Below are 23454 nucleotides of genomic sequence, written 5' to 3' on the forward strand. Positions count from 1 at the left end.
ATTTGCATATGAGTCCTCATGCAAAGGTTATTTATTTGAAAGCAGACTCTTTGGTTAATAGCGCTGGCCTTCCATTACAAGTCAAGGGAATCAATTAACTTAAAAAAAGCAGTGGGTCCTTTTTTTAACTGCAGGACTGGTGGCTCACACCTGTAATCCTAGCACTTTGGGAGCCCGAGGTGGGAGGATCAATTGAGGCTAGAGTTCGAGACCAGCCTGGTCACCACAGTGAGACCCCGTTTTCACATACAAAAAAATTTTTTAAGTAAAAAAAAAAAAATTTAATTTAATTTAAAAAAAAGCAGTATGCCTTAATCTTTAAAAAAATTTTACAAATATTTTGGATACTTTTTTCATATTTTAAATTCTCAACTAGAAGACAAACTTCTTGAGGGCATAGACATGAATAATATCTACATAGGGGCCTCTATGTTATTCACAGTGCCTGAAAGTAATAATAAATCAATTCAATATATTCATTCATGTGTTTTGCATCAGTTGACTTGCTAAACCTAGTACTATTAATTTCAAAGCTCAAAACTAAGTGCTGTATTATAGGCCTAGAATAGTAAACAGATAATTTAGGTTTTAATTTACTTCGTATATTTATCATTCCAAATAATATGGTAAGACTTTCCAAACAGCTACCCACATAAAGGCTTTGAAAATTAAATTAAGAAACTGTTGTTTGGTGAAAACCTTTATTGGAATTGGTATAGTCCTCAAGGTTTTCAGTTAAGCCTTCATAACCTGGTCCTGATCTGCTCAGACAGAATACATCCTGAATTATAAATAGCATAATAATGGAGTCAGTCCATGAAAACTGCTGATAGTCAACTACTTATTATCTAGGTAATAGGAAATAAAACCCCAAAATTAAATCCAGAGGAAACATAAAAACCTTAGTTAAGCTCCTGATTTCTATTTCTTCCTCAAATGTCTTTTATTAGGGCTACTGGCAGGAATAGAATTGATGAATTTCAGCTACTCGGGAGGCTGAGGCAGGAGAATGGCGTGAACCCGGGAGGCGGAGCTTTCAGTGAGCCGAGATCAAGCCACTGCACTCCAGCCTAGGCGACAGAGTAAGACTCCGTCTCAAAAAAAAAAAAAAAAAAGAATTGATGAATTTGATTCTTACTTTTTTTCAGAAGCATACAAATACCAAACGTTACTCAGATGAACTTTTTTTTTTTTCTTTTTCTTTTTGAGACGGAGTTCGCTCTGTCGCCCAGGCTGGAGTGCAGTGGCACGATCTCGGCTCACTGCAAGCTCTGCCTCCCGGGTTCACGCCATTCTCCTGCCTCAGCCTCCCGAGTAGCTGGGGCTACAGGCGCCCGCCACCACGCCCAGCTGATTTTTTTGTATTTTTAGTAGAGACGGGGTTTCACCGTGTTAGCCAGAATGGTCTCGATCGCCTGACCTCATGATCCGCCTGCCTCGGCCTCCCAAAGTGCTGGGATTACAGGCGTGAGCCACCGCGCCCGGCCTCAGATGAAGTTTTTAATACAGTATATAGATCTTAGATGGACATTCTTCTTAAATACCACCACTCACCACTAAATTTTACTTGCTTTACAATTTATTGTTTGTCAAAGCCCTTTCATTTCCATCTCATAGATAAATGCCTAGCATTGAGTCCTTACTATACTTGCTAACAAACAACTAATGTTTGGCGTAGAAACCACAGGAGAATTTACGGTCCAAAAGTGAGTTATTTATCAAATATAGGAGAGTGTTTAATTCTGGAAACAAAGAAGCAAAATGTCATCAGAAGGGAATGCAGAAGAGGATAGGGTGAGGTTTATCTTTATGTTCTAAATTTCATCTGTTAGGCTGGGTAGTGGCCCCAGATGATTCTTTATATTTTTCTTTATACCTTTTTCTATTTATGAAACATTTCATTTTTTAAAATGAGTTAATGAATTGATAAAGACACAGCCCTAGTGATCAAGGTAAAGTGAGTCAAGTCCTGACTTCGGTTCTGAAAATCTGTTGCTGAATGACTCACTTTGTGATCCATGTGCCTCAGTTTCAATAATACATGAAAAATACTGAAGATATTTCATCTAGGAAGCTCTCAGGTGAAAATACTACCTTTAGAAACAAAATCTCATTACATTATGAAACATTTGGGAGTGTAACCTGTGTTTCCACACTTTATGCTTTTTTTTAAAGTCACCAACATTTTTTGTTTCTGAAAAACAAAAAACAAAAAATGCAGCCTAGGACTGAACATGTTTTCTGCTGCTCCATAAATCAAAGTGAAGGTATAAATCTTTCTTAAATATTATAATGTCCAGAAATGATTCACAGGCTTTCCCTAGTTTTGCTTATACTTAAGCAACCCTTTAATGAACATCTGCTTAAAACTGTTTTTCCCAATTTATGACTGTCATCTTATATAAAACCCTACAAGATTAGGAAAATGAGCTTGCAGTGACAAGTGACTACCATTTCACATAGAAGATTTGAAACTCTGAGCTATACTCACAATCAGCTTGCTCTCTAGCTATCCCTTAGACAGTAACATTTCAAATGTAAAGTACTAACTTCAGAAAAGTTTATATCAAAGTGTTGACTTAAGAGAAACGGAAACACTAGCGCAATGGAAAATGCCTGAGACTTATTAGGAAAATGTATACTAAGTCTAAAAACTTAATTCTTAAAAGTGGTTCTGTCTATAGAAGTCAACAGTTCTATTTTCCAAGTTTTGTAAAATACTAACAAAATATCTCTGAATTCTAAATAAGTTTCTGTAGCATTTATCTTTAGTAACGGCAAGAAATTAACAGATAATTCCTTAGCAATATAATATAAAAAACTTCAAAGAGATCAAGTAAAACAAAACTGTGAGCGATAAATTAATAAACTGAATTTAAGTTTTTAAGTTTTAAAAAACTTAATTTTTTAAAGTTTCTCGCCATGTTCCGCATGACTTCATTCATTCTTCACAAACATAAACATTTCAAAGTTGGGATCATCAACATTCTCGTGTTTAACTTCACATAAATACTCAAGTTCACCTGTAAATCTGCCTTGCTTCTGTCAAGATTTTCTGTTTCTCTGCCTTCTATTACTCACCAACTGCATCTGGATTTACCGGTCTGGAGACATCAGCTTGCCCCATGATTATACTGTCTGATGTATCTCACGACAACAAACTGTCCCAGACAAAAGCAAACTTTTCATAAAAGATAAATCCACATAAAGAGGGGACATGCGATCCTCTTTCAGTGTCACTGCCAAACATCAGGAAATGGCATAAGGTCAGTTCATCTGCTGAAGTTTCTGTTTCCCATACAGCCTGAGCACTTGCAGTTCTTACAAAACTGTCTTCACACTGGCACTCTTCACACAGGAATGCCTGTCATTCCAGAATGCACACTGTGTAGAGCTGAAGTGCAGGAAGGGGAGGAGACTGCCAACCACATTCTGGCTGCTGACTGGCATAGCCCAAAAGTCCACACCCCCTGTTCCTGACTTTTGAGCTTGGCTGCAACGCTCCAGGCTCTGAGTCACAGAAGAAAGGGAGCCTGCTCAAGAGTACACCAAAGAATTTACAAATTTAATCACACAAAAACACCAGGATGGTTTTGAGTAAAAGGCTAATAGGAACAGTAGTCCATTCAAAGGTGTGTTTTAGACACAGGTTTACCTCAAAAGTATCAGATTTCACTGTGTTATGGACTGAATGTTTGTGTCCCCTTACAATTTATATATGGAAATTCTAACAACCAATGTGATGGTGATAGGAAATGGGTTCTTTGGGAGATAATTAGGTCATTGAGGGTTTTAAAGCCCTCACTAATAGGATTAGTACTTTATCAAAAAAGACCCAGAGAGTTCTCTTTTTCCATCATGCGAGGCTACGCAAGAAGACAACTGTCTGGAAACCAGGAAGAAGGCCCTCACAGATACCCAATCTCCTGGCACCTTGACCTTGGACTTCCCAGTATCCAGAACTGTTAGAAATAAATGTCTGTGGCTGGGCCTGGTGACTCATGCCTGTAATCCTAGCACTTTGGGAGGCCAAGGCTGAAGGATTACTTAAGCCCAAGAGCTCGAGATCACCGTGGGTAACATAATGAGACTCTGTATAAAAAATTTAAAAATTAGCCAGGCATGGTGGCATGTGCCAGTAGTCCCAGCTACTGGAGGGAGGGGAGGTGAGGTGGGAGGATTGCCTGAGCCCAGGAGGTGAGTTGTGAGCTGTGATTACACCACTGCACTCCAGCCTAGGCAACAATGCAAGACTCTGTCTCAAAAATAAATAAATAAAAATAAAAGAAAGAAAGAAATGTTTGTTGTTTAAGCCCCCCAGTCTATAGTATTCTGTTATAATAGCCTGAACAGACTAAGACATGCTGCTTATTCTAAAATTTTATTTCCTACCTGTAGGTGGGCATGCCTAAAGCAAGGTGAGATCTATGTACTGGGAATTAATAACATTAGAAACAATATTTTAGGATTGAATATACCTTTTCTGAGAATACAAACAAATATTTCTGAAAATCTGCTTACTAAAACAATAAACGAAATAAATATTTGGAAGGTATTATATAATAGTCTCTTCCTGCTAAAACTCAATAATTTCTATATGATCTTGGGGAATAAAAAATTACAAAGAGTAGCCCTAAATGCTGGGCATAATACATGGAAAGATCAGCTAATCACATGCAGCAAATGAACGTCCAGTTTGCACATTGATTTTTCCTTTTTTATCCATAACTAACTTACATACAGCCAAGTACATAAATATTAAGGATACAGCTTGATAAATTTTTATTTAGTATACTAACACTAAATTTTCTAAATGTAAAAAAGACACACATAACACAACCGTAACATAACCTCCACATAACCTGGATTATTCCACTAACATCTGAAGGTAAAAGAGGAAGCTAACAATTCTGAGTAATATATTAAGGAGTTTTACACTTGTTACTGCATTTAATCATCACCACAACTAACCATGCATTGTGAGGTATATTTATTTACCCTATTTTCAGATAAGAAAACTAGGGCTAGTAAGGTCAAATCCTGTGTCTAATATCACCAAGCTAGTAAGTACCAAAGCCCTAATATTCCTTCAATAAAAGACAGCTACCACTGGGTGGAGTGGCGTGCACCTGTAGTCTCAGCTACTCAGGAGGCTGAGGTGGGAGGATCACTTGACACCAAGAGTTTGAGTCCAGCCTCGGCAACACAGTGAGCCCTGTCTCTAAAAAAAAAAATTAAAATAATTTTTTAAAAAAAGACAGCTACCAAAAAATGGGAGTTTTTCATTTAAATCTTTATTCTCCAAACTGAGATCCCAGAAAGATTTCTAGCACCTGAACTTTCCCGTACTTAGCTTGTCCTTGGTACAATCTCTTCTCTATTATCTTAGCCCCATTATCTGCTTTTGATAGAGAAAAAACAGCAAAGGTAACAAATAAGAAAACCTCAATGCTAAGGCATCAGTAAGGGAAAAAAGTACAGAAACATTCAGACAACATTAAATTGTTAATATTGGTAGTAATTAGAAAAACATTATGATGTTGACCATTAAAACAGGAAAGAAAGTAAAAGGAAAAATGCACTGAAAGCACAATTAAATAATGCCCAATACTTTGGAACCTAGGTACTTATACTTATTAGCCTAAAAGCAGACCATGAGCAAAAGCAGTTTCCACTATTGTAAAATGGGAATGCAAAAGGTGGCAATGCATTGCTTGGCACTCAGGAGGTGCTCAACATATTGTAATTAACAACATCGTTATCACCATCATCATCATCATCATGGAACTAACAGTATATTGCTTAAGAGCATGAGCTTTGGAGTCAGATTGAAATTTTAATTCCAGCTCTACCACTTATTAAGTGTTAACACTAGACAAGTTACTTCACCTCTCTAAGTCTCAGTTTTCTAGTATTATAAAAGTATACAACAATTACTAGTACAAGGCTGGACGTGGTGGCTCACGCCTATAATCCCAGCACTTTAGGAGGCCAAGGCAGGCAGATCACCTGAGGTCAGGAGTTTGAGACCAGCCTGGCCAACATGGTTAAACCCTGGCACTACTAAAAATACAAAAATTAGCTGGGAGTGGTGGCACAGATCTGTACTCAGGAGGCTGAGGCATGAGAATCGCTTGAACTCAGGGAGCAGAGGTTGCAGGGAGCCACGATCATGCCACCGCACTCCAGCCTGGGCAACAGAGCGAGACTCTGTCTCGAAGAAAAAAAAATTGTTAATACAGGGAATTTGTAAGGATTAAATGACATGAACAGAAATAAAGTGCTTTGTAATGTTCCTGGTACCTGAAAACCTCTCAATAAATGCAAATCGAGAAAGGAGAGGCCAGGTCAAGAGTATGACTCCAGGGAGCAAGTTGGAAGAAGCAGGCCAGAGAGAAAGTCTGAACACAACCAGTTGGTGTATAGAAATATTAAGCAAATGGAAGGACCCAGATAAAAGCATTACCTTGAATATTTGGGTAAGTTCAAACTGGGCACATTGAAAATACACACACACAGCCCAGAAACAGCACCTTCTAATCTAATTTATGTAGACATGACCATACAAGAGTATAACAAGATAGATTTATGGATCTAGGTATAGCTGCTAAAACCATCTGCCAAATTTAAATGCCAAAATAAAAACAACCTGCCAAATGTAAAAGGCCAGGCACAGTGGCTCATTCCTATAATCCCAGCATTTGGAGAGGCGAAGGTAGGAGGATCCCTCGAGCCTAGGAGTTTGAGACCAGCCTGGGCAATATAGTAAGGCCCTGTCTCTAATAAATAAAATAAAATAAAAGCCAAATCTTGGCATGGCTCACTGCTGATTCTACGATATTGTGAGAGTGTCAATAAAACTTAAAGAATGAAAGGGGCTGGGCACAGTGGCTCATGCCTGTAATCCCAGCACTTTGGGAGGCCAGGGTAGGCAGATCGCAAGGTCAGGAGATTGAGAACATCTTGGCCAACATGGTGAAATCCCGTCTCTACTAAAAATACAAAAATTAGCTGGGCTTGGTGGTACGTGCCTGTAGTACCAGCTACTCAGGAGGCTGTGGCAGGAGAATCACTTGAACCTGGGAGGCAGAGGTTGCAGTGAGCCAAGATAGCGCTACTGCATTCCAGCCGGGGTGACAAGAGTGAAACTCCATCTCAAAAAAAAAAAAAAAAAAAGATTCTTAGCAATCTTTTGGCTCAATTTCAATCTCCTACTTTTTGCAGAAGGAGGAAACTGAGGTTCAAGAGGTTAAATGCCTGCTCAGAGCCAGGACTAAAATCCAGGTATCCTTATTCTGACTCCCGGACTTACTGAAGCTCTTGTATAAATGGCCAAGAATTTTTAAGCTCCAAAAGAAATATTTATTTTCCAAGGAAGTCCATGCTCTACAACTAATCTCTTAGAAATGCTAAATTTAGACAGGTGGAGTGGCTCACGCCTGTAATCCCAGCACTTTGGGAGGCCGAGGTGGGCAGATCACGAGATTAGGAGTTCGAGAAGAGCCTGACCAACATGGTGAAACCCCATCTCTACTAAAAATACAATTATTAGCCGGGCGTGGTGGCGGAAGCCTGTAATCCCAGCTATTCAGGAGGCTGAGGCAGGAGAATGGCTTGAATCCAGGAAGCAGAGGTTGCAGTGACCAAGACTGCACCATTGCACTCTAGCCTGGGTGACAGAGCGAGACTGTCTCAAAAAATAAAATAAAAAACAAAATAAAAAGAAATGCTAAGTCTAGGCCCGGTGCAGTGGCTCACTCCTGTAATCCCAGCACTTTCAGAGACCGAGGCGGGCGGTTCACCTGGGGTCAGGAGTTTGAGACCAGCCTGGCCAACATGGTAAAACTCCGTCTCTACTAAAAATACAAAAATTAGCCGGGTGTGGTGGCTGGCACCTGTAGTACCAGCTACACAGGAGGCTGAGGCAGGAAAATTGCTTGAACCTGGGAGGCAGAGGTTGCAGTGAGCCGAGATTGTGCCAGTGCACTCCAGCCTGGGTGACAGGGCGAGACTCTGCCTCAAAAAAAGAAAGAAAGAAATGCTAAGTCTGTTGCCTATGTGCCAAGACACTACATGTTCCCTGACCATCATGTTTCATTTTTCTTCTAACAATCAGTATTTACTCTGTGCTAATTGGTAAGTAGACAAGCAGAAAGGTAGGACGATACTGGCACACTAATGACATTAAAATTAACAATAAAGCCTTGAGTTCATTTTAGTCTTCCATGCATTATGTTTTAGAAATGTAAAAGGAAGAATCACTTTAACTTTGTAAGAAGTAGACAGCTATCTCTTGTTATTTGTTAGCTAGTAAGATACTCCCTTTTTAGAGTACTTATTCTCCACAGCTTAGTCCCTCAAGGGGAAGTAGCAGAATTAAAATTTGTGATTCTCTTCCTGTTTTACTTAGGGAAAGAACAAGAAACCTTAGGTCAGGTGCAGTGGCTCACGCCTCTAATCCCAGCACTTTGGGAGGCCAAGCGGGGGTCGCTTGAGTCCAGGAGTTCAAGACCAGCCTGGGTAACATGGTAAAACCCCATCTCTACAAAAAAAAAAAAAAAAAAAATACAAAAATTAGTCAGGCATGGTGGCACATGCCAGTGATCCCAGCTACTTGGGAAGCTGAGGCAGAAGGATTGTTTGAGCCCAGGATGCGAAGTTGCAGTGAGCTGAGATCGTGCCATTGATGACCTGGATGACACAGTGAGACCCTGTCTCAAAAAAAAAAACATCTTAGAAAAATAAGATTTAATAGGCAAAGGAATTGAGGCTACCATTGAGATTTAGACAGCACTTAAAGCCCTCTAATGAGAGCCTTTTTTCATTTTTATTTTTTTTTACAGACAGAGTCTTGCTCTGTCACTTAGGCTGGAGTGCAGAGGTGCGATCATAGCTCACTGGAACTCCTGGCCTCAAGTAATCCTCCCACCTCAGCCTCCGGAGTAGCTAGAACTTCAGGCATGTGCCACCCACCCAGCTAATTTTTTAAGTTTTTTTTATAGAGACAGGGTCACACTATGTTGTCCAGGCAGTCTCAAACTCCTGGACTCAAGAGATCCTAGTGGGAGAAAAATTTAAAGTTTTACTTAAAAAAAAAAGAGAGAGAGAGATCCTCTAGCCTCAGCTTCCCAAAGTGCTGGGATTATAGCCATGAGCCACTGCACCCGACCTAAGCCTTCCTTGTTTTATTAAAGAACTGTTTCTGATTACCACATATAACCTATAAATTGCTGGGCATACCAAAGATATTCTTTTTTTTTTGATACAGAGTCTCGCTCTGTCACCTGGGCTGGAGTGCAGTGGCACGATCTTGGCTCCCTGCAACCTCCACCTCCTGGGTTCAAGTGATTCTCCTGCCTCACCCTCCTGAGTAGCTGGGATTACAGGCGTGTGCCACCATGCCCAGCTAATTTTTGTATTTTTAGTAGAGATAGGGTTTCACCATGTTGGTCAGGCTCGTCTCGAACTCCTAACCTCGTGATCTGCCCACTTCGGCCTCCCAAAGTGCTGGGATTACAGGTGTGAGCCACTGTGCCCGGCCAAGATATCATTTTCCTAAAAGCCTAGATTTGGACAGTTCCACAGGTAGTGCTCAACAGAGAAACTTAAGATCATCAGCTAACAGCACAAGTTGCTCCAAAGCAGGCCACATAAATGTGAACTGAATTTCTCATCAGGAAGCCATGAATTGTTCCTTCCCTCCATTAAGCTAATGCTGATTTGTTAAAATTGTTTATAAGCAGTAAGACACTGTGGAATATCTTTCCCAGGTTCCATCCAGAAGATGTGGAAGACTTTATCTTCCTTTTCCTGAACAAAGTATAGTTTGAATTGTCTTCTTATATGTTAGTCATTGGGCTTCATTACTAAAGACAGACTGAGATCACAGTAAGCTTTTACTGTTGGTGTCTGACTCAGAGTTCTTTTTGGAATGTGGTGTTTGGTGTTTTAAATTCACTACAAAAATTGTATTGTAGTGGCTGGTGTGGTGGCTCACGCCTGTAATCCCAGCACTTTGGGAGGCCGAGGCAGGTGAATCACAAGGTCAAGAGATCAAGACCATCCTGGCTAACATGGTGAAACCCTGTCTTTACTAAAAATACAAAAATTAGCTGGGCATGGTGGCATGTGCCTGTAGTCCCAGCTACTTGGGAGGCCAGGATGGTCTAGATCTCCTGACCTCATGATCCACCCGCCTCGGCCTCCCAAAGTGCTGGAATTACAGGCATGAGCCACTGCACCCAGCCCCATGTTTATATATATATATTTTTGTTTTGTTTTGTTTTGTTTGAGACGGAGTCTCGCTCTGTGGCCCAGGCTGGAGTGCAGTGGCGCGATCTCAGCTCACTGCAAGCTCCGCCTCCTGGATACACTCCATTCCCCTGCCTCAGCATCCCGAGTAGCTGGGACTACAGGCGCCTGCCACCACGCCTGGCTAATTTTTTATATTTTTTAGTAGAAACAGGGTTTCACTGTGTTAGCCAAGATGGTCTCAATCTCCCGACCTCGTGATCCGCCTGCCTCGGCCTCCCAAAGTGCTGGGATTACAGGAGTGAGCCACTGTGCCCAGCCTATATTTTTAATAAACAGTTTACAAGATCAATCACAAGAGTAGAATGCTTTAAATTAAATGTATTTTTATGCTGAAGTATGAATACAAATTGGATTACCTAGGAAAATCAGCTCTTGACTATTTTAATTATAGCTCCCTCAGCTTAATTCAGCATACTTCTTTCTTATGGCTTGAGATGTCTGAGGGAGGTAAACTCCAGTGAGGGGTTAGGAAGAAGTCACTTTCCTCTAGGACGTGATGACCAACAGAAATTACTAGCAAATCACACAAATACATATTCACATCAAAGACTAATTTTCAACCTCTGAATATATAATTAGGGGAAAGAGCAGCTTTCTTTTCTTTACCCCATGATCTACTCTAGGCTGGCTGGCACTGGATAGTTAAGGGAGGTAACATCCTACAATTGATAACATGTGCCTCAAGCTACATGTGGAAATTAGAAAGCCTTGCTAGTAATCTGCAAACTCTTCATTTCTCATCTATTTGTACAAATTGCTCCCTTCACCAGGAATTTCTCTCCTAGATATATTTGGCAAATTCCTACCCATCCATTAAGAACTGTCTGGAAGGCCGGGCGCGGTGGCTCATGCCTGTAATCCCAGCACTTTGGGAGGCCGAGGTGGACAGATCACGAGGTCAGCAGATCGAGACCATCCTGGCTAACATGGTGAAACCCTATCTCTACTAAAAATACAAAAAAAATTAGCCTGGTATGGTGGCGGGTGCCTATAGTCCCAGCTACTCTGGAGGCTGAGGCAGGAGAATGGCGTGAACCTGGGAGACGGAGCTTGCAGTGAGCCGAGATCACGCCACTGCACTCCAGCCTGGGTGACAGTGCGAGACTCTGTCTCAAAAAAAAAAAAAAAAAAAAAGTACCTGAAAGAGTCAGCCATAGGAGGGATGACAGAAAAAGGTACAAGCATCAAGGGATAATACAGGAGAGGTAAAGAGCTAATCATAACTATGGTTTTCTGGACACACCACCAAAAAAAAGTTTTTTTCTCTGACCTCAGGACAAAGCTAGACACACTTACACCTACCAGTATATGTTGGCATAGTGCCTAAGTTATCATACTCTGTTATTAAGTACACCAGCCTGAAATGCAGTAATCTTCAGACTTCTCAATTAAGCTGGAAATTCCTTGTGGGCAGGGCCCATGATGTATTTATCCTTAAACTCTCAATGCTTGTCACATTTGATGTACAGTATACATGCACCGAGTATTATTAATCTTGAGTATAAGGAAAGAAACAGCATTCTTTGATTTTAAGCTTTTCTCAGAGATTCTATTCTACCATAGACTATTTTACCCTGGCAGAATATTCATCCACTATATTCATCCAAGGTAGGCTATTCATCCACTATTCTACCATGGATAGAATAGCCCATCATCTCTACATTTCTTCTGACCTCCAACAGTGGAACTTTTCTCACGGAGGCCAAAAAAAACGTTGAGACCATAGACTACTCTATCATTCCACACAATCCTGGGAGCTGCTGTGAAACTCTTACTTTTGTGGGGAAAAAATGGTATGTTCATGTGGTTTTTGAGAACATACTGCTTTGCAAGTAGTAAGAAAGGAGATAGATTTGTCATATGAACCTTCACATACTCCCTCATTTAATCACAACTGTGAGGCTCAAGATCCTTAGTAGGAAGTGTTTGTACTTCATGTGAACTAGCCTGAAGAACAGGCTGAAAGCGACAGAAGGTTAAAGTTAAGGCAGGGCCACTGGAATCACCAGATACTCATGCCACTTACCACAAATAATACTGGTTTATTTCTGTGGCTAGCTCACTGGATGAGAAAAACAAACAAACTGCCTCCTATTCTACATCAAACGCTGTAACTCTTGTTCCCTCCCTTGCCTCCACTTCTAGAAGGCAGCATGGCTTACCAATGGAAAAAAGCACAGGGTTTACAGTCATATAACTATGTAAAATCTCAGCTTTCCCATTTACTGATTAGGTTACTCTGGAAAGTTACTTCACTTACATGCACTTCAGTTTACACATCTGTAAAATGAAGAAAACTGCTCATAAAGTTATGAGGATTAAATAAGAAAAATTTCCAAAGACTACCTAATGATTAGAGGTGCTTAATATATTTTGGCTACTCTCCTTCCATTTAGATTCTCTATATAAATGAACCCCACCTCCCCAATAGTTTAAATTAAACCACACAGTTCTTTAGGAAAAACTGGAGAGGTTCTGTCATGCTTTTATGTCACAGAAGCTACATTATCTCTTCTTCTCTCAATAATGGTAGGCATGAAGTAATGTATATGTTTAAAACCTACAATATGTTGGACTTTTATTAGCGAGATAAACTGAAATTATGCCAGCAGGATGGCTTTCAGCTCCACAAAATGAAAGATCACACTCAAAGAAACTGGAGATATAGGGATTCTGCCTTGTTGCTTTCTCTTCAAGTTTTGGTTTTCAGGCCAATAAGCTCTTGAGGATATCCCAGGGGATAGGGAGAAGATTCTGGAACTGAGGAAGGAGTTATAAGAAATCATAATCAACAGGAAAGTTTCAGTTAATATTGGATAGGGATTTGAGGAGTTCCTTAAGGTCCAGTAAAGTCAGTGGGAAAGGCAGGCCTAGAAGAAAGTGAGAACTAGCTGAATGGAGATGAGAAGATGTAGAAAAAGTAAGTGAGCAAAAGGTTCATATGTTGTGGGATGAAGGAAAAGGGGAAATGAGAAGAGGATGTAAATGACACTGATGGAACTTTAAACCACCATGTGACATCAGACAACTGATTCAAATCATTGCCAAGTCCCTTCCAACCAATGATTTAACCGATTCAATATTCTGTTTTAAATAATGGTTCAAAGAAATGTTTTTAGTTTTCTAAATTTTTTTCTTGTCAGTGATTTGAAGCTCACAAAGAAATAAATGTTTTACTATGGAAAGGGTAGTGACCATAGTGTACTCTATATAACTAATCTAACTCAATGCTTGCTATATGCAAAATAAGTGTTAAATGAATTAGATTATAATTATTGAGAAACCAAAATCCTCACTTATTCACTCCACAAATATTTGCTGAGTACCTCTAATGTGTCAGGTATTATTCTAGGTGTTGGGACACAGCAGTGAATACAACAGGGGAAAATAATCCCTGCCCTCTTCCCATACATTAGATGGTGACAAGTACCACAGAGTAAAAAAGGGAGGAAAGGAAAATAAGGTGGGCTGAAAGGGAGGGTGCTAAATTATAAACTGGGTGAGCGGAAGGGCCTCAGTGGGAAGATGATGTATAAGTGAAGACCCGCAGTAAACAACACATTCCTAAATTAACTTCCTCTGTCTTCTTCCTAATACTATAGGCTTTTTATTTTTTATTTTTATTTTTTTTTTGAGACAGGGTCTCGCTCTGTTGCCCAGGCTGGAATGCAGTGGCGCAATTTCAGCTTACTGCAACGTCCGCCTCCCGAGTTCAAGTGATTCTCCTGCCTCAGGCCCCCAAGTAGCTGGGATTACAGGTGCGCACCACCATGCCTGGCTAATTTTTGTATTTTTAGTAGAGACGGGGTTTCACCATGTTGGCCAGGCTGATCTCAAACTCCTGACCTCAAGTGATCCACATCCCGCTGCCTCCCAAAGTGCTGGGATTACAGGTGTGAGCCACTGCGTCCGGCCAAATATTATACTGTTATTGGTTCTAATGGCAGCAAAACAAAAAGCAACATTTCCAAGCATACTAAAAGTAAATAAGAATTACATTATTTTAATCATTGGTAGAGAAGTATTGGTTATCAAACATGCTGCTCAGTTCTCAAATATCTATGTGTACTGTCCAATACTGTGGCCACTAGCCACACATGATTATTTACATTTATATTATTAAAATGAGATAGAATTTACAATTCAGTCTCTCACTTTTACTAGCCACATTTTAGGTGTTCAGTAGCTAGCTACATATGACTACACATGGGAGAGTGGCAGATACAGAACATTTCCATCTTTGCGGAAAGTTCTACTGGACATGCTGAACTTAAAAGGATTTTTAAAGCCCACTCAGAATTCTTCCAAGGCCAGGTACAGTCCAGGTTCATTACTGTAATCCCAGCACTTTGGGAGGCCAAGGTGGGAGGACTGCTTGAGCCCAGGAGTTTGAGACCAGTTGGGGCAGATCTTGTCTCTATTAAAAAAAAAAAAAAAGTCTTCCAGTAATAACGGAGTATCTCAAAGAACCAATTCCACGTTTCTTTTTTTTTTTTTGAGACGGAGTCTCGCTCTGTCGCCCAGGCTGGAGTGCAGTGGTGCAATCTTGGCTCACTGCAAGCTCCGCCTCCCGGGTTCACGCCATTCTCCTGCCTCAGCCTCCCGAGTAGCTGGGACTACAGGCGCCCACCACCACGCCTGGCTAATCGTTTTTTTTTTTGTATTTTTAGTAGAGATGGGGTTTCACTGTGTTAGCCAGATGGTCTTGATCTCCTGACCTCATGATCCACCCGCCTCAGCCTCCCAAAGTACTGGGATTACAGGCGTGAGCCACCATGCCTGGCCTCCCAATTCCACGTTTCATCAGCATGTGTTATCTGTTTTTCATAGTACCAACTACTATTGGTAGTATGCGCTGAAGAAATCTTCACAGCTAAATAAAAGTTTCATTTTATTTAGTTTCAAACTATTGGACTATTTATATTCGCAATTTTTTTTTTTTTTTGAGGTTTCTCGCTCTGTTGCCCAGACTGGAATGCAGTGGTGTGATCTCAGCTCACTGCAACCTCCGCCGCCCAGGTTCAAGCAATTCTCCCGCCTCAGCCTCCTGAGTAGCTGAGATTACAGGCGCCTGCCACTACGCCTGGCTAATTTTTTATTTTAGTAGAGACAGGGTTTCACCATGTTGGTCAGGCTGGTCTCGAACTCCTGACCTCAGGTGATCCACCCACCTCTGCCTCCCGAAGTGCTGGGATTACAGGCGTGAGCCACCGCGCCCGGCCCAGTTGACATCTATTAAGGAATCAAGAGGTATCACTGATGTGTAGAAACTAGTCAGAAATCAAGGAGCCCACATCACAGAGGTTTGAAACATGTGACTATGACTAGTGACTCAAAGAGATGACTATTAGCCACTGCCAATTATTCTTCCTTCTCTCTCTTTCACAACTCTTCCTAATTCGGCTGGCCCTCAGTATTCACTTTAAGTGAGTGAGAAAGAAACCTGAATATTACCAACACTAGATATCCAGTGGGAACACAGTATGTGTCTGATGACAGCTAGTTATAACATTTGTAAAAGTGATGCAGAAATTCCTAACAAGAAATCTCCTTAAACAATATCATTCCAGTACATGAATAGGAGAATATAGCCTTTATTCTCCACTAAATAAAAATTCTCAGTAATGAACACCTAGTTACACTACGACTCAACAAAAATTCCTGTAGAAGAACTAGGATGACTATATAAATAGTGTTTATATCAAACCTCTTCAAGCCAGTAATTCAAAAGCACTTTGTTGTTGTCAGGCTTGGATCACTCCTGTAATCCCAGCACTTTGGGAGGCCAAGGCAGGCAGATCACGAGGTCAGGAGTTTGAGACCAGCCTGGCCAACATGGTGAAACCCTGTCTCTACTGAAAATACAAAACTTAGCTGGGTGTGGTGGTGGATGCCTGTAGTCCCAGCTACTGGGGAGGCTAAGGCAGGAGAACTGCTTGACCCTGGGAGGTGGAGGCCGCAGTTAGCTGAAGATCGTGCCAATGCACTCCAGATTGGGTGACAGTGAGACTCTGTCGCAAAATAAAGAAATACATAAATAAATAAATACAATTTAAAAAATAAGGCTGGGCGTGGTAGCTCATGCCTATAATCCCAGCACTTTGGGAGGCCAAGGCAGGTGGATCACCTAAGGTCAGGAGTTCAAGACCAGCCTGAGCAACAGTGAAAATGCCATCTCTACTAAAAATACAAAAATTAGCCGGGGTGGTGGTGCATGCCTGTAACCCCAGGTTCCCAGGAGGCTGAAGCAGGGAGAATTGTTTGAACCTGGGAGGAAGAGGTTGCAGTGAGCCTAGATTGCGCCACTGCATTCCAAGCTGGGCGACAGAACACGACTCCATCTCAAAAAATAACACAACAAAAAAATAGGCCAGCCACGGTGGCTCACACCTGTAACCCCAGCACTTTGGGAGGCTGAGGTGGGCAGATCACAAGGTCAGGAGATCGAGACCATCCTGGCTAACACAGTGAAACCCCATCTCTACTAAAAATAGAAAAAATTAGGCAAGTGTGGTGGCATGTGCCTGTAGTCCCTGCTACTTGGGAGGCTGAGGCAGGAGAATTGCTTGAACCCAGGAGGCGGAGGTTGCAGTGAGCTGAGATGGTGCCACTGCACTCCAGCCTGGGTGGCAGAGAGACTCTGACTAAAAAAAAATAATAAATAAAATTTAAAAATAAAAATAAATGAAAATAGCTCTTCAGCTGGATATGGTGGCTCACGCCTGTAATCTTAGCACTTTGGAAGGCTGAGGTGGGAAGATTGCTTGAGCTCCGGAGGTGGAGACCAGCCTAGGCAACAAGGTCGAGAGTGGTGGCATATGCCTGTGGTTCCAGCTACACAGGAGGCTGAGGCAGGAGGGTCACTTGAACTCAGGAGGTAAAGGCTGCAGTGAGCCGTGTTCATACCATTGTACTCCAGTCTGGGCAACAGAGTGAGACCCTGCCTCAAAAATAAAAATAAATAAATAAATAAATAAATAAATAATTTTAAAAAATAGCTCTGCTTTTCTAGTTCCGTAAGAACTGAAGTGTTTTCTAGTAAGAAACACTTAGAAGGACAAAACTGCAGCACTACCAGTTTTTAATCACTCAAAGCTGATTTCTGGTCTCTATTTCTTCTCTCCTTGATTTATGTTTCCTGGTTTCTGATCATTTCCCTAAATGGTAAAAACTGGTATCTGAAAAATTAGAACATAAATAAAATAAAGTTAAGTTCAAATTTATCTACTCTGTTATGTGTGAAAAGATTTGAAGAAAGCTAAAACTTAGAAAGTAAACTAAATTCAACTTCCCAAGTATTCCTTCTCCCAATTCTCTATGAATAATAATAGCTAACATGAATTGAACGTGTGTTATAATCCCAACGATTATTCTAAATATTTTACATATACTAACTTAATTCTTACAAGTCTATGAGCAAGACAGCATTTATTATCCCCATTTTATATATGAGGAAACTGAGTCACATAGGAGTAAACTGGTCTAAGTTAAAAACTGGCAAAGTTAGGATTCATATCTAAGTAATCTGGATCTCAGTCTCCATTCTTTGCTACACCATAAACCTACATATACAACAAAAACTCTCAAGCCATAGTCTTTCATGAGAAACCCAAAATTACTGAAGCACAGGTTTATATAACCTTTTAACCATACTTACGCTACTTGGAGCATTATTATTAGCAATGTACAAGTATGTTTTATGAGAGCGCAAGATATTTATTTACTCATTTATTTATTTATTTATTTGAGGCAGGATCTTGCTCTGTTGCCCAGGCTGGAGTGTAGTGATATGATCATGCTTCACTGCAGCCTCGACCTCCCTGGCTTAAACAATCCTCCCATCTCAGCCTCTTAAATAGCTGGGACTATAGGCATGCACCACCACACCTGGCTAATTTTGTTTATTTTTTGTCAAGACAAGGTCTTGCTATGTTGCCCCAGAAAGGCCTTGAACTCCTGGGCTCAAGGGATTCTCCCACCTCCCAGAGTGCTGGGATTACAGGCATGAGCCGCCATGCCCAGCCCTATCTATACTCTCTAAGGTAGTAAAGAAGTCTCTAGTTTTAGGCCAGGTGTGGTGGCTCATGCCTGTAATCCCAGCAATTTGGGAGACGGAGGCAGGCGGATTACCTGAGGTCAGGAGTTTGAGACCAGCCTGGTCAACATGGGGAAACCCCGTCTCTACTAAAACTACAAAAACATTAGCTGGGCGCAGTGGCATGCGCCGGTAGTCCCAGCTACTTGGGAGGCTGAGGCAGGAGAATTGCTTGAACCCGGGAGGTGAAGGTTGCAGTGAGCTGAGATGGCACCACTGCACTCCAGCCTGGCGACAGAGTGAGACTCTGTCTCAAAAAAAGAAGTCTCTAGTTTTTACCTATTTCCCCAGGGTCACCAAATTCTCTTTTTAGATACAAAACAAACACAGTAAAACAAAAAACTTGCCCTAAAGAAATCGCCACTAAACTGTTCAAAGAACACAGATATAGGAAAAGAAATATGGGCTGGTCAGAATGCAGTGGGGTTTACAACTAATTGATCACAACCACTTACAGATTTCTTTGTTCCTTCTCCCCTCCCACTGCTTCATTTGACTAGCCTTAAAAATAAAAAGTAAAGGAAAAGAAGGGAAATACAGTCATCCTTCAGTATCCAAGGGGGATTGGTTCCAGGACTCTCCTTGGACACCAAAATCCATGGATGTTTAAGTCCCTTATATAAAGTGGCAAAGTGTTTACATATAACTTATACACATCCTCCATAATACTTAGTCTTCTCTAGATTATTTATAATACCTAACAGTGTAAATGTGATGTAAAGTTTTTATACTTTAAAAATTGCATTATCATTTATTGTTGTATAATTATTATTTTTTCCCCAAGCATTTTCAATCTGTGGTTGGTTAAATCCATGGATGTGAAACCCTCAGAAACAGAGGGCTGACTACACATGCTATACAATTAAGTTTTAATAATTTCCACAAGTACAAATCATGCTGAATAACATGGCAGGAAATTCCAATAACACAAGTATTTTTATTTGTATAAAATAACTTCACTCTGTCTCACATTAAAAGTTCTCGATCTCCTCTTTGAGAGCTGAAAATGTAACTTACTCATCTTTTTCCTGCATGGCAGTTAGGGCAGTGAGCCAACAAAAATTTACTGAATGAATTAATAAGTCATTCAGTCAGCCAATCATACATCCATCCATCATTCACCTTTGGGGTGGGGTTAGGATAGTAACTGGCCTTCACTGAAACCAACATTAAGCCATGTATCCTGGATGTATTATGAGATTATAACCAGAACTAAACAAATGCACACTTTTAGCATTAAGCCAAGCTCCCCATCCTAGCAGGAATGTCCTTCCTTTGGTGCCACTTTTGTCTTATACTATTTAAGACATAATTCTTAAGCCTTCTTGCTTAAGCCTTCTTGCTTGTGTCTTCTTCACAAGGTGGCAGGAAGGAGAAGGGCTGAGTGAAGGGGGAAGAGTGCCTTATAAAATCATCAGATCTTGTGAGAACTCAGTATCATGAGAACAGCATGGGGTAAACTGCCCCCATAATTCAATTACCTCTACCTGGTCTCTACCTTGACACGTGGGGATGATAGGCATTATGGGGTTTACAATTCATGATGAGATCTGGGTGGGAAGACAAAGCCTACCCATATCAATGGCTCACTGCAGCCTCAATCTCCCAGGCACAAGTGATTCTCCCAGCCTCCTGAGTGGCTGGGACCACAGTACTGCGAGACCACTCACAGTTCATTTTTGTATTTTTTGTAGAGATGGGGTCTCACAATGTTGCTCAGGCTGCGCTCAGACGATTTGCCTGCCTCAGCCTCCCAAAGCACTGGGATTACAGGTGTGAGCCACTGCATCTGGCCTAGAGAACTGGTCTTGATCCTATCAAAGTATGTAAGCAATGTTGTAACAGAAAAAAATGAACTAGAAGGATATACACAACATTCGTGGTATGTATGGGTTGTCACTAGACAAAGGTGGTCAAAGGAGACTTTACCTAACAAGTTTTACTTTATAAAATGTGTCTTAATGTTATCAATTTTTAAATCAATTTGGTAGAAATGCAGATGTTGATATTATTTAAGTATTTAAGAATAAAAATACATTATCCTATTCCTAGGGTAACTAAAGCTTTTAACTAGAAGAGTTGAATTTTCCCATCTACAAAGATAAGCAAGCATATCATTTTCGTTCTAGTTTTTGACCTATCAAGGTAATAATTTGTAACTATTTATAGATTAGCCAGGCATGGTGGCTGCTCACCTATAGTCCCAGCTACTCGGCAGGCTGAGGCAGGAGAATCGCTTGAACCCAGGAGGCAGAGGTTTGAGTGAGCTGAGATCGAGTACTCCCACCTGTCGCCAGTACTCCCGTCTGGGCGACACAGTAAGACTTCATCTCAAAAAAAGTGTGTGTGTGTATATATACACACACACATACATGTATCGCTTTATATATGTTTTTTACACTTTATATATACACATATATATTTATACTTTATGTGTGTGTGTATATATATGTGTAAAGTGATAATATATCTATATAATCCTTAGATATTGCAATAAATCCTCTTGGGTCATATTCTTTCAATATATTTATAGATTTGACATATCAAATGGGGAAAAAAACAGGCCAGCCACGGTCGCTCACGCCTGTAATCCTGGCACTTTGGGAGGCCGAGGCGGGTGGATTACTTAATTTCAGGAGTTCGAGACCAGCCTGGCCAACATGGTGAAACCCTGTCTTTACTAAAAATACAAAAAAATTAGCTGGGCATGGGGGCGGGCACCAAACAAGCAAAAAACAGCTAGCTATAAATTGGCATGTTAAAAAATGTAACTACTGTACATAGAAAACTTCCCTAGAAAAAAATCATAAAAGTAGATATATCAAAATGTTATTAGTAATTACCAATGGATAGAAAGGTCAAATGATTTAAATTTTTCTCCTTTTTTTATTTTTTGAGATGGAGTCTCTCTCTGTCACCCAGGCTGGTGTGCAGTGGCACAATCTCAGCTCACTGCAACCTCTGCCTCCAGGGTTCAAGCAATTCTCCTGTCTCAGCCTCCTAAGTAGCTGGGACTACAGGCGCACACCATCATGCCCGGCTAAATTTTGTATTTTTAGTAGAGACAGGTTTCCACCATATTAGCCAGGCTGGTCTCGAACTCCTGACCTCAGGTGATCCGCTGCCTCAGCCTCCCAAAGTCCTGAGATTACAGGTATGAGCCATTGCACCTGGCCTTAAAATTTTCTCCTTTATGCCATATTTTCTCATTTTTCTCAAAGAAATATATATTGTTTTTGTAATAAGAAAAAATAATGATTTGTTGGATTTAATCTACATGTAATTTATATAGACTTTCTACAGCTGTATTAAGTGGAATAGAACAAATGTATTTGTTTGTTTGTTTTGTTTTGTTTTTTGTTTTTGAGATGGAGTCTTGCTCTGTCACCCAGTCCAGAGCGCAGTGGCGCAATCTTGAGTCACTGCAACCTCTGCCTCCCAGGTTTAGATGATTCTCCTGCCTCAGCCTCCCAAGTAGCTGGGGTTACAGGTGCCTGCCACCACGCCCAGCTATTATTATTATTAATTTTTTTTTGTATTTTTAGTAGAGTCAGGCTTTCGCCATGTTGGGCAGTGTGGTCTCAAACTCCTGACCTCATGTGATCTGCCTGCCTTGGCTTCCCAATGTGCTGGGATAGGCATGAGCCACCACACCCAGCCGGACAAATGTATTTTTCTACTATCTTTGTCAGCATTTATTTATTTAGAGATAGGGCCATGCTCTGTCCTCCGGGCTGGAGTGCAGTGGCACAATCTCATTTCACTGCAGCCTTGACCTCCTGGGCTCAAGCAATCCTCCCACCTGAGCCTCCCAAATAGCTGGGACTATAGATGTGTGCCACCATTACCTGGCTAACTTTTTAAAAGATTCTTGTGTCTTTTTTTTTTTTTTTTTTTGTAGGGTCTCCCAATGTTGCCTAGGCTGTTCTTGAACTCCTGGGCTCAAGCAATCCTCCCGTATGGGCCTCCCAAAGGACTGAGATTAGAGGCATGAGCCACTATGCCCAGACTGTCAGCTTTTAGTTATCAAGATTTTGCCAACTTTATAAAATAAACAGGTATACTTTCTTTTTCTCTGCTATACTGATTGATATAGCATTATAGAGCTGTCCCCTCTTATCTGTGGTTTCACTTTCTGCAGTTTCAGTTACTTGTGGTTGACTGCAGTCCAAAGATATAATATGGAAAATTTCTAGAAATAAATAACTTGTAAGTTTTAAATCATGTGCCACTCTGAGTATCATGATGAAATCTCATGCCATCCTGCTCTGTCCTGCCCAGGTGTGAATCATCCATCTCCTTGTCCAGCATATCCACACCGTATGTGTTCACTGCCTGTTAATCACTTAGCAGCCATCTCAGTTGCCATATCAACTGTGGCGGTATTGCAGTACTTGTGTTCAAGTAATCTTTGTTTTACTTATTTGCTCTATTTTATTATTAGTTATTGTTATTAAATTCTTACTGTGCCTAATTTATAATCCAAACTTTATCACAGGTACATATGTATGTATGTATATACAGGAAAAAAACAGTACATATTGGGGTTCAGTATTATCCATGATTTCAGGGATCCACTGGCATTCTTGGTCTTGGTATATCCCCCGTAAATAAGGAGGGACTACTGCAATCATCTGCTTCATCAACATGAATTAAATTGTCCACAAAACCCCTGGCCTAATCACATTTTAACACTAGTCTACATAGGATTTTTATTTCTTGAGTTCCTTTGGCAAATTATATTTTCCTAGAAAATTACCCATTTCGGGGGGAAGGGGGGAACAGCAAAAAAAAAGAAAAAAAAAAGCAAGAAAGAAAATTACGAGTTTCATCAGGAATTCAACAGGGTGTCAAGGTAATTCAGTGGACAAAGGAGAATATTTCCAACTTTGTACCATATCTAAAAATTAACTCAAAAAGAATCAACAACTTAAAATAAAACCTAATCTTTGGTTAAGCAAAGATTTCTTCAAGAAAACACAAAAATTATGAACTATAAAAGAGAAAATGGATTAAATTGGATTGCATTACTTTAAAAGCCTCTG

General features: G+C 40.6%; 1 protein-coding gene across 7 annotated transcripts in view; it reads right to left on the bottom strand.

Annotated features, from left to right (window-relative positions):
• Positions 1-23454, bottom strand: part of PHACTR4 (phosphatase and actin regulator 4) — a 133830-nt gene that overhangs the window by 58887 nt on the left and 51489 nt on the right. Inside the window, exon 1 of one of the 7 annotated variants that reach the window (XM_034959463.3) lies at positions 3082-3366. The exons of 5 other annotated variants lie outside the window; for them this stretch is intronic. In XM_034959463.3, the coding sequence (XP_034815354.1) occupies positions 3082-3127 (46 nt within the window). In that variant the 5' untranslated portion in view covers positions 3128-3366. Of the gene's footprint in view, positions 1-3081; positions 3367-23454 lie in introns of those variants that run through there. One more of the 7 variants, XM_055096023.3, reaches the window with a different exon arrangement.

This window comes from Pan paniscus, chromosome 1 (genome assembly GCF_029289425.2).
Source record: "Pan paniscus chromosome 1, NHGRI_mPanPan1-v2.0_pri, whole genome shotgun sequence".
NCBI lineage: Eukaryota > Metazoa > Chordata > Mammalia > Primates > Hominidae > Pan > Pan paniscus.